The sequence below is a fragment of the Myiozetetes cayanensis genome, unplaced genomic scaffold, assembly GCF_022539395.1.
Source record: "Myiozetetes cayanensis isolate MyiCay16 unplaced genomic scaffold, myiCay2020 scf34, whole genome shotgun sequence".
Classification (NCBI taxonomy): Eukaryota; Metazoa; Chordata; class Aves; order Passeriformes; family Tyrannidae; genus Myiozetetes; species Myiozetetes cayanensis.
In genome coordinates, this window is record NW_026087566.1 from 1,697,574 (window position 1) to 1,713,514 (window position 15,941).

Here is a 15,941-nt window from a genome sequence, read left to right on the forward strand (position 1 = left end):
CTGATTGCAGGGGGATTCGGAGCAGACTGAAATCAGGGGCAGATTATTCACCTTACAAGGGGCAGCAGGGGCCGCAGGGAAAGGGGTGGCAGAGAGAGGTTGGTGTGTCTCTGGTCATAAAAGCAAACTGGGACGAGGCCTGAGGAGCAGGAGGTGTTCCAGGATGCTGAGTTATCTGTCTCTGCTGGGTAACCTCTTGTCTATAACCTCCCTAACAGCAGGTGGTTCTTGTGGCATCAGGTGCTCCGAAGGAGCTCTGAGAAACTCCAGACCCTGCTGTGTGTGTGGAACATGTTAATAGAAAATAGATCTGAAGGGAAGGGGTAATCGTTGAGTCATGGAATGGCTTAGGTTGGAAGGGACCTTAGAGATGATCCAGGTCTACCCCTGCCATGGGCAGGGACACCTTCCACCAGCCCAGGTTGCTCCAAGCCCCGTCCAACCTGGCCTTGGACACTTCCAGGGATGCAGAGGCAGCCACAGCTGCGTTTTGGAAGTGATTGTATTGCACTTGCTCTGTGGGAAGAATCAGAAGTTAAATATATTTTCCTTTTTTGTCGTGCCTTGGGCTAAGTTAAGCTTTGCTAACGTTCAGTCAGGTTTCTACAGCCTGACAGGCTCAGCACAGACCTTTTTAAGAAACCCCAAACCACCCAAATCCCGTGCTGGGGTCACTGTGGCACCGGGCGGTTTTCTCTGGGCTCCGTCTTACCATCAGCTTCCTTGAGGAGAGGAAAATGCCTTTGCTTCAGTAGATAATTAATTAGGTTCTGATTTCTGTCATTAGAGTTGAAATCCGAGCACTCTGTTTGGATGAGTTGGGCTTTATGTTCAGAAATTGGTGAAATTGGTTCTTTCTAATCCTGAATTACCAGGTTTCCTGGGACCTGATTGAAGTGGCCGAGCTCTTTGCTGTTGTCTTTAGACTAAATGTCCTTTATGGTAGATCCAGGTACTTTAGGACAGTTTTCCTCATTTTTAGTGCCACTGCAATATTTGAGTCACTGAATTACTGAAAGAACTTCAGGGTAGTGGGAGACTGAATGGGAATAACGCAATTCAGTGCTCGTGTTTTGTAGCCTTGTCCTCTCATCTGTATGGAATTTAACATTTAATGAAATAAAACTGTTGGGAAAAGGGATGTGAGGGGCTGAGGAACATTATCCCCTCCAGCTCTACCCTGTTTCTGCCACGTGGGAGCATTTTTGGGGGGGGTATTTGAGCAGATCTTACGTAGGCTTCAAATTTTCATGACGTGGGTTTCGTCCCGTAGTCCCAAGTCTGCAGTCACTGTTTTGTTTTTCTTCAGTACAAAGTCTGAAACTTGAAAAGGAAAACCGACTGCAACAGAAATTTATGGAAAATATCAGGGGGGAGATTGCTTGTTTTCATAACAAGATGACACAGAGAAGTGGAGCAAGCGGTGCTGCCTCCCTTTCTCCTCTTTCATCCTCCTCCTCTCATGCACAGGTTTCCACCTTGAGTCACAAGATGAGGAATTTCTACTAAAAAAGGCAATTTTAAAAGGCTTCAGGAGATGCTGAAAAGAAGAATTTTGGATGGGCAATGACAGGGGGAAGTGTACACTGTGCCTCAGCTCCGAGGAGTCAAAAGCCACTTGACAAGTCTGGATGGGAAGATGAAAGTCCCATCTCCTCCTCCTGCCATGTCTGGATGTTAATTAAACAACTTCCTTCTCCTCAAAGCTCTCCCCTGCGGGGATAAAGACTTCTTGGCAGCCCATGTTGGGGGAAAAAAAAACCTTATCTAGAGGGAAAGAGAGGGTGGTTTCTTCTTTCTGGGAGCATTAATGGGAGCAGCTTCCTTCCCAAAGGCTTGCCAGAATATTCCAGCTGCTCAGCAGGTTCACTGGGATGCTCCCACTGGTGCAACCTAAACCAAATCATTTTGGCTGACTGGGAGAGAGGGCACTTTGGTGCCCTGGTGTCTCCAGCAGCGAGAAGTTGGATTTAAAAACTACCATTTACTCTAAATGACAGAAAATTCTTGGTGTAGTCATAAGCAAAGTGAGAATTGAGCTGAATTCCTTCTGGAGGCACTGGCTGCAGACAGGTTGTTTTAGGCAGAGTTATTTTCTCTCTGAATACACAAATTTATTGGGAATTTTGTTGTACTGGCCATTATTGAACAGTCCAGGCAGAAATCTGTATTGGTTTTATTCTGCATATATTTAAAACACAAGCCTTTCAAAACCAGGGGATCTTCTCCCTTGAGCACTGATCAGAAATGTCTGTTCATACAGACGTCAGTTTTGATCAGTTATTTGGTTTTATTTGGGAGGGTTTATAACATTTTCAGTAGGAGGAGTTATAATTTATTTAAGACACTTTGTTCAGAAGAGTTGTTCCATTCTGAGGTCGCTGAACACTCTTTTGTAACATCACTGCTGTGACTTGCTGATGCTTTCTGTGCATTGATCACCTGGGGAGAGACAGAGGGGGGGAAAGAATGTTCCAGGAGGTGTCTGTGGTCCCACAGGACTGCAGAATCCACTCTTCTGCAGTAGGATATGCCTCATTTTTTTTCCAAAGAAAAAATAAATTTCAGAAGCAGTAACAGGCAAAACCTTCCTGCTCTAGATGTCTGCATTTTAAAGAACTTTTACATTAAGGTAGTTGCTTTTTTGAGCGTTCCTTTCCCGTTGCTGTTCCTATCCATTACCAGCTCGCTGGATTCTCTTCCTGCTTTTTTTTTTATTCTCTTCCTCTTCCCACCATCATTTCCTGCAGTTTTCTCTTTATTTTCAGGGCCTTATCTCCCAAACTAAACACGTTTTCCGAAAGTTTTGGAACAAGTGTGATGTTTTCAGACAACACATTGTTCTCCCCACTTGTCTGTGCTGCCCTGCCCTCGCTGCTGCGATAACGTGGGATGAGAAGGAGAGAGGCTGGCAAATTGGAATTCAAAAAAGCTTTTTATGGGCTCAAAGAATAGAAGAGGGAAAAAAAAAAACAACAAACCTGTTACACAACGGATTCTGTAAAATAGTGCTGGGTTATGTAAAGAGGATGTCAACCTTTACTGTAGGTATTGCCACTGTTTGAATTTTAATTATTCTTTTTGATTTAGGCTTAAAATCCTGAAGTACACACAGCTGGGATGTTATTTTTTCAGGTTGCCCAGAGAAGCTGTGGCTGCCCCTGGATCCCTGGGAGTGTCCAAGGCCAGGTTGGACGGGGCTTGGAGCACCCTGGGCTGGTGGAAGGTGTCCCTGCCCGTGGCAGGGCAGGGGTTTTGGAAAACTTGGGGACATTTGGAGGGTTTAATTCAAGCACTTGTTTTGTGTCATCAAGAGGGTTGTGGAGGTTGTGGCTGCCCCACCCCTGGAATTGTTCAAAGGCAGGTTGGATAAGGCCGACCTGCTCTAGTGGAGATGTCCCTTCCCATGGCAGGGGGTGGGACTGGGTGATCTTTAGGGTCTGTTCTGACCCCTCAGCATCCTCTGATAATTACCATAATTAAAAATACAATATTCAGCAGTCACAAGAGTTGAATGTGTGATAAAATCCCCCAACCCCATCATGGCAGGGGGTGGAACTTTAAGGAACTCTTCAAGGTCTCTTCCCACCCAAACCATTCTGTGAAATGCAGAGAGGTTCACTCGTGTCCGTCATTCCTGGCACCTTTTCACCTTTTTAGTGGTGGTAAAACCAGTATTTTTACACAAAGAGAGCAAATTTCATTAGTTCTTCCTCTTGTGGCAGAGGGAGGTTCAAAGTACAGGTGAAATTCAGCTGTGTGAGATGCAGAGAGGACAAAGCTGGGCAGAAAAGCTGATTTTGAGCCGAGCTCCTTGGCCAGACTCTGCCCAGGACCTGCTGCAGGAGGGAATCAGGAGAATCCAGGCACGTGGCCACACCTTGTTTGTATTTTGTAGGGATAAAGTCTGTGAGTAAAAAGCTGCAGTGGTTTGTGTTAATGCAGTTTGGGCAGTAATGGCCATTTTCCTAATGCATGGAAGGAGCTGGTGCATGGAGAGGCTCCCAGGAACCCTGGGATGGATCAATCCATCATCCATGGGATGGGAAAAGAGTTGTTTCCTCCAGCATCTTCCTTGTCCATGGATAAATTTATGTGTATCTTTAGGGGTGTAAGCACAGAAAAAGGTGCAGGTGTGTATACATTGTAGTCAAACCACGCTGTGAGTTCAGATCTGCCCAAATAAAGCCTTGTTCAATCAGCTCATTAAGGTGTTAATAACCCCTTGTTGGTGAAACACTCCTGCCAGAGCTCAAACTGAATTTCAGAGCTGAAGCCTTTTGCTAATCCGTGATAATTTCCTTTTATCAATGCCTTTTAATCTAAAGAAAAGCCTTCTTCTAATTAAAATACTAACTCATCTATAAATTATGTGACAATGAAATGGTGTCAGGGAAAATGCAATAGAATTAGGGAGCTCAATGGGCTGAAGGAGAACTTGGTGCTGCTAGAGATAAAATGATTATTCAGAGAGAATAAGCACATCCTGATTTTATTTAGGGTTGGTTTGATGTGGCAGTAGATGCTTGGCATTGATCACAAACAGTACTGAATTGATCCCAGTGCTCCAAGCAGATGTTGAAAAGGATAAACCATCAGCAGATCCCTGGATTTGAAGTGTTTTCCTGTTGGAGGGGCCACAGAGCTCTCCCAAACTGCTCATCCAGCCTCGGGAAAGGAGCCTCAGCAGCCACTGGTGAGGGTGGGAAGGTTTGAGGGATGTTATGAATGGGGCTGGTGGTTTGTGTTTGCCAGGTGGAAACAGGACTTTCCAAATAATCTCTGGTTTTAAAGAGACTCTTAAAACAGCCAGGCTGCTGCTCTTGCAGCTTGTGTTGAAATACTTTCCCCAGTGTTAGTTTATTATGGAATCTCAGGATGGTTTGGGTTGGAAGGGACCCTAAAGATCATCCAGTGCCACCCCCTGCCATGGGCAGGGACACCTTCCACTAGACCAGGTTGCTCCAAATTTATCCAACCTGGCCTTGGACACTTCCAGGGATCCAGGGGCAGCCACAGCTTCTCTGGGCAACCTGTGCCAGGGCCTCACCAGGGAGGAATTCTTGTCCCCTCTGGAAGACACAAGACCTGCTGCAGAGAGTGCCATAAACGAGCAGCTAATTAAACTTTCTGACTGCTGGCCCCTCTCTAATTGTTTTGCATTATGTGCTTAATTCCTACCCTGGAATTAGCATCGCTTTCCTTGCACGGGAAGAGTTGCTGGCAAAGTGAAATGAGACTTTTATTTGCACTGACAGAAGGATTTTCAGTTTTGCTCTGCTGGCTCTGCCGCTGATGGGGATTAATCTCGCTAAGAACTGCGGAACTCGCCCCGAAAACGTGCAGTAAATGGTTTGAAACAACTTCTCAGCCTGTGAAATCGAAGTTCCTGCGCTGGTGCTACAAGTCACTTCCCATCTGATGCCAGCCTGCTGATTGTCATCCAGCCCTTGGGCACAGGGGTGGGCACAGAGCCCGGGCTGTGCCCATCAGCTCCTGGGCTGTCGGTGGTGATGGGTGGTGGGACCCCAGGGACACAGACTGGGTCTTGATTCCACGTAATCAACACGTTTTTTTCTGAGTTAAACGCTCATTTTGCAGTTCTGGAAGCCGGTGTTGCCAAAGGCTGCCACCTTCCCTTAATCCCTTACATTGTTATAGCTGGTTATTATTGCACATGCCCTTTTTCCCCAGTGGTTTTTTTTTGGAAGACATAACGTTCTCTGCTCGAAAACCTGCAGTTGTGTAACAGGAAGGGCTGTTTTGACGCTGTTTAAGGCCTGGGGTTGGTCTGTGCCATCCAGGAAATCTTGCAGGAATGAGGACTGAGCAGGTACAGAGCACTTCAGATGGTTCTTTCATGCTTTTGTTAAGTTTGTACCAAAGGAGGGAGTTCAGGACCAAGGCAAACCGTTGGGCCTAAAAAGTCACTTTATTTTATAAAGAGATCAATTAACATGAGGCTGAAGAGTGTCAAACCAGATTTCTGAGCTCACCACGTTTCAGTTTGTTGTTTATCCCAGGAATGCCCAAATCTGACTCTGGCAGGATAATCTTCATTTGGACATGAGTCAGGGGGGGCTTAATTCTTGTATGTGAAAATCCTCCTTTCCTCTAAACAGGTTACATGTGATTTAGGAGGAGTTTTTTGTCTTTTGCAGGTTCAGGATATTTGAAATAACAGAGGCTTTTGCTCTGTGGCTTTTCCCAACCTGCAGCTGGGCAGAGAGGATTGAATTGACTTGAGCCTTTTTAAAGTGAACTCTTGTGTGTGAGTCATGTTTACAAGGTGTGTCTTGGCTGGTGGAAACATGTTTTTTAAGGCTAAAGCCATGCTTTTTAGGGAATAAAAATATAAAATAGGTGCAGCTTGGACAGGGCTTGGAGCATCCTGGTGTAGTGGAAGGTGTGGGGGGTGGAACTGGGTGGTCTTTAAGGTCCTTCCAACTCAACCCATTCTCTGAAACACAACAAAATGATGTTTTTGCCTGAACTTGCAGTACAGTGAGCTCATGAGCTGATCAGTTGTGCTGTCCTCAGTCAGTTCTGTGGAGAAGGCAGGAATTGATGGGATGGGCCCCTCGGTGAGGAGTAAAAGGAGATCCAGAGGAGATGCAGAAATAAAACCCACGCTGATTGATCCTTTACAGGGGGGAGCCAACCTGTTCAGTGCTGGATCTCTCCAAAGGTGCAGGTCCTGCCCTTTCTGGGCTTGTGTGCCCACACAGCAAGTGCTGTAGTGGCACCATCTCCTTCTCTTTGTTTATTAAAATTCGCCTTCCTCTATTTTTGCAATAAACTGTAGTGCAGGGCCTTCTGGTGACAATCCCATCACAGCCATTGACATCTGCTAGTTTGATATTTCAGAGCACAACCACGTGTGCATGGGGGTGATGTGTGGTCCTGGGAACAGCCAGAAATGATAAAGAAAGGAAAAGATGGGCTATTCCTAATATATATTATAAAAAAATGACTGTTACTGGGGGACCGTGGCAAAACATTTGAAATAACCATATTTATTAAAATTGCAATTATGAATGAAATATTGCAGGATTGGCCACTGCAGGGTAATTATTCTAAACAGTTTTCAGGCTGTGGCAGTGATCTTGATACTCAAATGTTTTCCTTGCTTCGGGATCTGGCACAGATTTATTGCTGCCTCTGAGGTCATTCCCTGCCCCGTGGAGCTTTTATTGCAGGAGATGCACAAGAACAACCCCCCATCTTTGGTTTCAGAGCCCAAATTTAATTTGTGGGACAGGGAACTGTAAGTGTAATTTATGTAAACGGAGGGGCAGAAGCTGCTGACCCCCAGAACTGCTGCTGAGTGGCTTTTCAAATTAGCCTTTCAATGTAACAGGCACGAGAGTTTCACTTGGAAATGCAGTATAATAATCTCTGCTTAGAACTTATTCTCTAGTTCTGTTTCTCTGGTCTGGCAGGAGTGTGTTTAAAGACTTTTACTAAACCACTTTTATTTTAGTTAATTTTATCCCAAAGGAATGTTGTGCAGAATTTCATGTCTTTTAGAGTCCAGGCTGTTAAAACATGTAGAAAATCCCATTTTTCTATTAACTAGTGGTCAATACTGCTTTGTTACGGATGCTTTTACCTTTTCCCTGGTTCTTTATTAAGTCTCTTGATCTCCTCTAGATTTGCAAGGATAAAAGTGAAGTGCTTGTTCTTGGCTTGGGCAGCATTAGCTTTGCTCTGCTCTTTTGTGTTGAACACCAGACCTGTTTGTTCCAACACTGAGAATGTTTTGAAATCTAAATTATACATTAAAGGAAACCATTACTGAACACAGCATTTGTGTGTTCAGTTCAGATATTTAGAGTTAAATATCTTAAACCCTGATGGGGCTCTGTGTACCTCTCTGTGATCTTTGCTTTTCTGCAGCTGCTGAATCCAGGCTCATTTGCTTCCTATAAAAAAAAAAATAAAAAATTAATAAAGTAGGGGAGAAAAGGAAGTGTTTTAGAGTATCAGGAATGTGCCTCGGTGCTCACACACTTTCAAGTCAGCCTGTGCAGTTTGAAAGTTTAACCAAGAGCCATCTCCTTTGTGAAGAATGCAGATAATTTTTTTTTTCCCTGGCAAAAAAAAAAAGAAAAAAAAAGAGTAACCTGATATGAGTCTGACAGTGTCGTTTAGTTAAGTGCTTCCATCTGTTGCTTGCTATTTCCCTTACTCATGACCTCTCTCTCTCTCTCTCTCTCTCCCCTCCTTCTCCTTTAGCCCCTTTGAGGAAAGCAAAGTTTGTGGAGAGCCCTCGAATCCCAGAGTCTGAGCTTGGCTCCCCAACCCTCTCTGCAGCCCAGAAGTTGGACGTTGATGCTTTCTGCCCCGGTAAGCCCCTTGCGAAGGCTCTGCGGGAACAGGGGAGAGAGCAGGCAATCCCAGCCAGAAGGATTTTTAAAGATGGTCAATTGGACCTTCCCCAGCCCATTCTCACTGGTTTGGAAACCTGAACAAGTATTAATTCCGAATTGTTGCCCCTTTCACGTTCGTTTCTCTCCGTTCTGCGTGTGGCCGCTCTCCCCTCGGAATAATTTAGAGAGGATAAAAAAAGAGCCAGTAAACTCACTGCTTTAAATTTCATTTTTAATGCTGCTCTGCAGAGGGGCTGCAATAAACCCTGCATTTCAGAAATATCATTAAATCAGCTTAGAAAACAAAACTGTGGGACCTCGTAACCTGCAGCTGGGGATACTGGGGGGGGATTGATGGTGGTGGTGGTGGTTTTTTTTTTACTATTATTTTATTTTTTAAAGAAACACTGTTTGATTTATGCATCCTGTAGTAGTTGCTCTGAAAGTATTCATCTTGCTCGAGGCCTCTGGTTGAAACATAAATAGAAGTGGGTCATGTCCCTTCCTGGCTTAACCCCGTTCCCATCCTCTGGCTGGGGCAGGCGCTGCCGAAATCCCCACCCCGAGCCCGGGCAGACCCAGCAGATGTGTGAAGTGAGGGCCTGGAATCTCAGGATCAGTTCCCAGCTTCTTCCTAACTTGGAAGTGGCAACCTGGGGGAGGGCTTGGAGGGGTTGGGGAGGAGGCTGGAAAGCAGCAGCGAAGTGTTTGGGTGGGTTTTTGTGGTGAATTCCCTGCCCTGGTTTTCCCCTGTTACGAGCCAAGGGGGATCCACGCTCACGACAGGTTTTGGATGGGCTGAAGGGGTGCTGGATGTGTGGAAATGGTGTGGAAATGTGGGACATCTGCCTCTGAAATCTGCAGCTACGGTAGCCAAGGTCATGCTGATAAATGGCTCTGTGGAATCAGGGTGTTAATTTCTGTGGCTGGTGGACTTGAGGAGCACCCAAAATTGGAGGGATTGATTGAATGGTGTCCAAATTTGGAATGTGGGCTTTCTTTAATGTATTGTGTCTGAAAGAGGAGTTGTCTTAGGAAATAAAAAGACAGTCCCCGTGCTTGGCAGTGCCTCCTTTGAGGCCACAGTTGCCTTGAAAAGTGCTGCTCCTTTTGCAATCACCATGAATTACAATTAAAATTGTGCTGCTGCAGCCCTTTCTTCCTAACTGAATGGCTTCTGCTCTCATGTTTATAATTGTTAATAATTATAAACTTATTAGGATTGCATCCACAGAGAATTATAACTGAATTGTAAGTTTGGCTTGAAAAGCATCAATTCCAGAGCCTTGCACGTGCGTCTCCCTCTGCCCCAGCTTTGAAGGGCAGGACTCCTGCCAAGCCCAGGGATGGGCTCTGGCAGTGGGATCTGCAATTTCTTTAATTTTTTTTTTTTTTTTTGCTGTTAGATTTCTTCTTGCTGACAGTGGAGTGATCTGAAAGGAAAAGGGGAGTTTTGTACTGCCTTGAAGTGTCATTAAAGGAACATGAAGCGTTGTTAAGGAAGGGGGAAAAGTGACAGCAGGGGGGTTGTCACAGTGGAGTCAGGGAATGATTTAGATTGGAGAAGACCTTTAAAATCATAAAGTTCAGCCATAAACCCAACTCTGCTAAGACCACTACTAAGCCAGTCCCCAAATGTACTTGGAATAGGGAGGAATCTGTTGGGGAAGGGTTTCTGAAGCTGTTCCTGGAAGGAATCTGCCTGGATCTATGGATCCTGCTGTGGAAGTGGCTGGAGGTTTTGCTGGGCTGGAAGGTTGGATTGAAGGAGCTCAGGAGATGAGACATTGGAAGGAAGCAAGTGGTTGAGGGGGGAGGAATCCTTGTGTGAAGAAGAAAAGAAAGAACAAAGATGTGGACAACTTGTAGGGACCAAAAGACTTTGAGTCTGGGTGTAGGGTCCAGCTCCTGGTGGAGGAAGAGGGGCTGAGTCCTACCCTGGATCATGGCAAAGCTTCAGGCACTGCCTGCAGTCAGTTTTCCAAGGAAATACAGCTCCTTTCTTCAGTGTTAGACTTACTCTAACCCCTTCTAAAACATGTGTGTCCTGTGAAGGATCAGCACACAGAGCTAAACCCTGAGCATCTCCTGGAACGATGGCGTGAGTTGAAAGAAGGAAGAAGATTAGGCTGGAGGTCTGCCTGGCAGTGGAGTGGAGGTGGAGGGGTTTGTAACACGATCCCCTGACAAGAAATGTAATTAATTATCTGCTTAAAGGCAGTTTAAAAACCCCTAACTAGCAAAGAAAAGAGAACATTATCTGCTCTGCACCCAGGAATGACGATTTCAGTTGGAGGTGATGCCGAGAGAGGCGAAGTTCTGCCCAATACCAAAATGTTTATTTTAAGGCTTCAGGCAGATTTCAGCACATTCCAGGGAGGTGGTTTCCTGAGCAACCACGGTGCCACCAGTGGCCTCTCGTGCTCTGGGGGGGAGGATTGGTTGTGACATCTCCAGGGTGAGTCAGCGTGTGGGGTGACGCGCTCCCGACGTTCCAACTTCGAGGAAAAAGAGAGAACATCAAGGTGCTGAGTGTCTTTTGAGGGAAGTTTTAATAGCAAGGACGTGGTAAAGTTTTAAAGCTTGGTATAATTTTTTTTTTTTTTAAAATTACATTCGTTGTTTGGAGGAAAGAGTGTAGGTGGCTAAAAATTAATTAAATCTGTCGAGGTGAAAGCAGAAATTGGCCCACATTTTATAGTTGTTGCATCTCTGACGATGACAAAACAAGCTGCTTCGTGGCTTTGAGAAACCCATTTGTACCAGAGTTATATTTCTGTAAATGTTCTTTTGATTGCAGTGGTTGTTCAGGGTTCAATCCAGCACTTTCTGCCTTGGAATGTCAGTGGAGGAGAAGGAATTGATTCCTTGTTTCTACCCTGGGAGGGTGGGCAGGCCCTGGCACAGGTTGCCCAGAGAAGCTGTGGCTGCTCCTGGATCCCTGGAAGTGTCCACGGCCGGGTTGGACGTGGCTTGGAGCACCCTGGGCTGGTGGAAGGTGTCCCTGCCCATGGCAGGGAGTGGCACTGGATGATCTTTAAGTCCCTTCTACCCAAACAACTCTGTGACTCAGTGACTTAATGGAGACATCTTTCTTTGTTGAGCTGCTTTTTGTTACTCGTGGTAGCTAAAACATGTTTTGACTTCTAAGTGCTCAGGAAAGCTCTTGGAAATGGTCAGAGATGGATGGTGCTTTCAGGTAACGGCCTTTTCCCCTCAGATTAATGTTTGCAGTTGCGTTTTGTGTGATTTATTACCTTGTCTCTGTGTTCCAAAGGCTAAGTATGTTATGACATTATCTTTTAATTTGATTAACTCCTTCTCTGGGAAATTTTGGGACACAAATGTTGAGTGTCTGGTCAGGGGCTGTTTGCTTGTTCCACATGAGGCTGCCAGGCATCTGTTTCCAGCCCTGATTGAGTTAGGAATCACGGCGGTGCTGCCACCACAAACAGAGAGGGGTGATCTACCATCTCAGCAGCATTTGTGTTCATCTCATCACTCCTTTTTCTCTTCCTTTGGTTGAAGAATCGTCGAGCTTGCCCTCTGCTTGCTGCTGCTGCTTTCTTTTCATCACGTAAAATGTGTATTTCTCGTCTTACACAATCCCCCTGAACGCAACAAAACACCCCTCAGGTGTTGGAAAAAGCTCTTTCAGAGGGAATGCAGGAACCAGGCATTGTACTCTGATGTTTCATGGCGAAAAAATAACAGGCAGAGAGGCAAAAATGCCCACAAAATTTCAGCCAGCAGTTTCCTGGTCCGATCTCTGTGACACTGGACAGCGATGGACTGGGGGAAGGAGAGGGAATAGTCAAACCCAGCCGTGGTCTGACAGAGGGTTTTGCTGTTGAATCTTGTGGTTGTCCCAGCATTGCCAAGCCCACTGACCTGAAGGGAATGGGAAATGGTTGTGATCAGCCCTGATTGCAGAAGAGCAGTGATTTGGCACATCGGTTGCCATGGTAGCGATTGACTTCCCTCGCGCTGCTCTTGGGAGGACGGTGCTGGTTCCTTCTGCCGTATCAAGGGGTGGAAACAGCTTCAGAATCAACTCCTGGATCAACAAAACAAGCCCCACCCCGGTCTGAAGTTCTGGTTCTGAGAGAGGAATGCTGAAGGAATTGGTAGAATTCCAGGTGTGAATCCGTTTGGGATTGGCCACACACCACTTGCTGTCAGGTAGCATCGAGTTTGGAGAACAGTGACTGGGTTCAGAATTTAGGGTTTATTGAGTCATCTTGTCAAAGGGGAGATGCTCAAGAGAAGAAATTAAAATGATATGAATCCCATAGATTATTGCCATGTGTTCTAGCTGTTAAATAACTGGAGATATTGTGGTATTCTGGAAGCTTCCTGATGTGATCTGGGAACATCCAACTTCCCTTACCACCCAGGGTTTGGGTTCATCTCTCTGGGGGCAAAAATAAAAAGGGAAAAAGGGGGGCAAAGGGCTCTTAAAGGATCCAAATTCCATTAATGTGAAGAACTTCCAGGTGTTGTGGCTGCTGCCAGAGATGTCAACCTGGATGGTGTGTTGCACATCAGGTACTTCAGCAGCAGAAGTTCCTGCAGCCTCCCCCTCTGGCTGCCCATCCAGATGGATCCCAGGGAATCCAGCAAGTTGCAGTGGATGAGGTGCATGGGATGATGGCAGGTCCTGGACTCTGAGCCCAGTGCAGATCTCCAGCACTGTCTCTGCTTGCTCAGATGCCTCAAATCACCTCTTCTGCAAAGGGCTCCATCTTCAGCTCCTTTGTTGGCCAAATACATCCACCTCTAAAACAAAGTTATCTCTTATGGATGAAACAGAGACATGGCTAATAATAGAACATCACCCTGTCTTCCACCAGAGTCACTGGAACCTTCTAATGATGGATAACTTACCTGGAATTTCACTCTGCAGCAGTTTCAGCTCTGGCTGAGATCACAGGACATTGATTTATCTCAGACCTGACAGATTCTGCACAGGTCCAAAGTCTCCTGTCTCAGGTCCAGAAATCACATTGAAAAGTTGCAATGGATTCCCCCCCCACCCAGGTCTCAGGTAACAAATCTCTCTCTCCTGTTTGCCTTCTGCTTAATTTCCTTTGGACAATTTATTACACTTGGTAATCAAAGGCATCTGCTGCCACTGTCATCCAAGTGAAATTTTCAGCTGTTTTTCCACCTTCAGGATCTCAATTTATTGCTGGCAGAATGGTAAAATGTGCCCTTTGAACTCCCAGCAGTGCTGCCCACTCGGTGCTGAAGGCTCTGGTGTTTCTCAGTGTCTTCCTCAAGTGTCACAGGAGCTCTGGTCTGCACTTGCATTTTATAATTACCAATTCTGGCCAAAACTAAATCATTGCCTCTTTGTTTTCCCTTCTTTTGGAGAAAAGAGCCTTCAGTACCTCCAATTTGGGGAGGATCCTGCCTGTCAAACTAGATTTGGGGATTCATTTCAGCCTTGTTCATCTTGTGGGGACGCTGTTCCCACTCAGCATCTGCTAGGCTGGTCCTGGGGTGGTGACAACCTGACCTGGTGGTGACAGCCCTGTCCCAGTAGCCTTTGGATTCTTGCTTACAATGCTCTCAATGTCTTTAAAAACCTCATCTTCCATTTTAGCTTTTCAGAGGTCTTCAGGAGCTCTTTAGGCAGAGTTTAATTAGAAGTTGGGCTTTGCCTCGTGTTTATGCCTGCCCTAAGTGGAAATCCTGGGATGCTAAGGGAGGCAGAAAGGGAGGAGATGATGGTTGTGTTAATTAGTGACTGATGGGAGTAACCAGTCCTCCTTTTCTCCCCCTGGCTCAGATATTTATTCCCAGATACTCCAGAGGGAAGCGCTCAGTAACTCCACTTCTTTCCCCACGATGTTTTGGGGCTGCTGTCATTTTGTTTCAGCATTTTATGGAGGCAAACCCCTCCATATTGCTTTTACCAGCTAAAACAGGAGGAGGAAGGCTGGTTGCATTGGTAGGGAAGTGCTCCATCCTTTCCTAGGCCTGGTTCCCGTGTCCCAGTGCCCACACGAGCCGAGCCGGTGAGAGTCCTTGAGCTTGAGCGATGCCATGGAGAGCTGCTCCTGAGTGCAAATATGCAGCTCTCTGAAAGCCACACCGTGACTGGTGCTCTCCTGCCAGTTGCCTTGACTTCCTCACCCTCCCCAGGCCTTCAGAACAAGAACTTCTTTATCCTCTCTCCAGCCTGGCTGTTGTTGCCCTTGTGAAATCGGGTTTGCCCCCTCCCCTGTGCTCAGTTCTCCGGGACCCTGAAGAAAGGAGATCAATTTGCTCCTGACCTCCTGGACCACAGTAGATTTTCTGCTTCATTAAGCAGAATTTTTGATGTTTTATGTCACTAATTATTTGACTCCCAAGTCGCTTGGAAACGATCCCTTTGAATCGGAACACTTTGGCCGGGTGCCAGTTTGAAAGCACAGCCTTACTGGGGGAGCACTGGTTGTACCGGGCTGGTACAATTCCTCCAGTGGTCAGGAACTTACTGCAGGCTCCAAAATTGTCTTTGATCTGAGACTGTAGCAGATTTTATGGGTGAAGTTGCAGATTCTGTGCTGTGTAACTTCACCCTGCTGCAGGGGGGGGGGTTGTTTGAGTGGGGTACGATTTTCACTGACGTAGTTCGTGCTTTAGAGAAACAGTAAATTTGAAATGGATCTCATCCATATGGAGAGTAGTCTTCCCTTCTCCAGTCACTGAAGGGATGTTGGAACAGCCCTACACACATTGGTTCTGTTTGAAAACAGCACGGAAAGGAATTAAGAGAATCATGCAATGATTTGGATTGGAAGGGACCTTACAGCTCATCCAGTCCCACCCCCTGTCATGGGCAGGGACACTTGGCACTAGCCCAGGTTGTTCCAGCCTGGCTTGGTATTCTAAAAGCTGGTAACAACAATTATTCCATCTCTGTAGTAGTTTTTATACCCAAGTAGAACTTTGGAAATCTCATTTAGATCCATAATGGCTGTAGTGGGTTTTTGAGATTACTGCCAGCGTTGCAAATGCAACAAGTCACAGTTTAGCCTGATTTGCTTTTAATTAATGTGCTCTGGGGATGTGCTGATAGATCAGATCAGGTAATGACAAGGCCTTTGTGCTGTCATTGTCTCTTGCTCAGCTGCAACCCCACGACCTCCCAGTTAACAGTGGTCAAAGGGGACAGGAAAGTCATAACCAATAAAGATTTGGCTCATGATACACTCACTGGGTTTTGACCTGGCAAAACCATTTTGGGAGAAGGAAAGTTGCTTGTCAGAACGCCCTTTTGTAAATTTTTCTTCTCAAAGTGCTGAAATTGGGGCTGTTTGCTGCCTTGTGGGGGCAAAAAAGGGTCTGAGCTGCCTCTGCCCCTGTTGTAGCTGCTGAGGATGGAAAGGAGTGTGTGGGCTTTGCAGATGGAAATCTAAATGGATCTTACACATTGATGGAAATATGATGTTTTATACATAATACATGAAAATAAATATATGTATTTTTTTGCCCCTGTTAGTGGGGCAGGCTTGGCCTGACCATGAGGGAGCAGGTTCTGCAAAATTCCTGTGAGATTTCTATCAGTTTTATGATGTG

The 15,941-nt window shown here is 45.9% G+C and overlaps 1 protein-coding gene across 7 annotated transcripts in view; it reads left to right on the forward strand.

Annotated features, from left to right (window-relative positions):
• The window catches only part of TANC2 (tetratricopeptide repeat, ankyrin repeat and coiled-coil containing 2), a 202,057-nt gene that overhangs the window by 88,424 nt on the left and 97,692 nt on the right, over positions 1 to 15,941 (forward strand). For all 7 annotated transcript variants that reach the window (XR_007630274.1, XM_050327573.1, XM_050327574.1 and 4 more), the window contains one exon: positions 8,239 to 8,349. Coding sequence is in view for 5 of the 7 variants with exons in the window: in XM_050327573.1 (XP_050183530.1) it covers positions 8,239 to 8,349 (111 nt within the window). In the remaining 2 variants the exon portion in view is untranslated. The remainder of the gene's footprint in view (positions 1 to 8,238; positions 8,350 to 15,941) is intronic.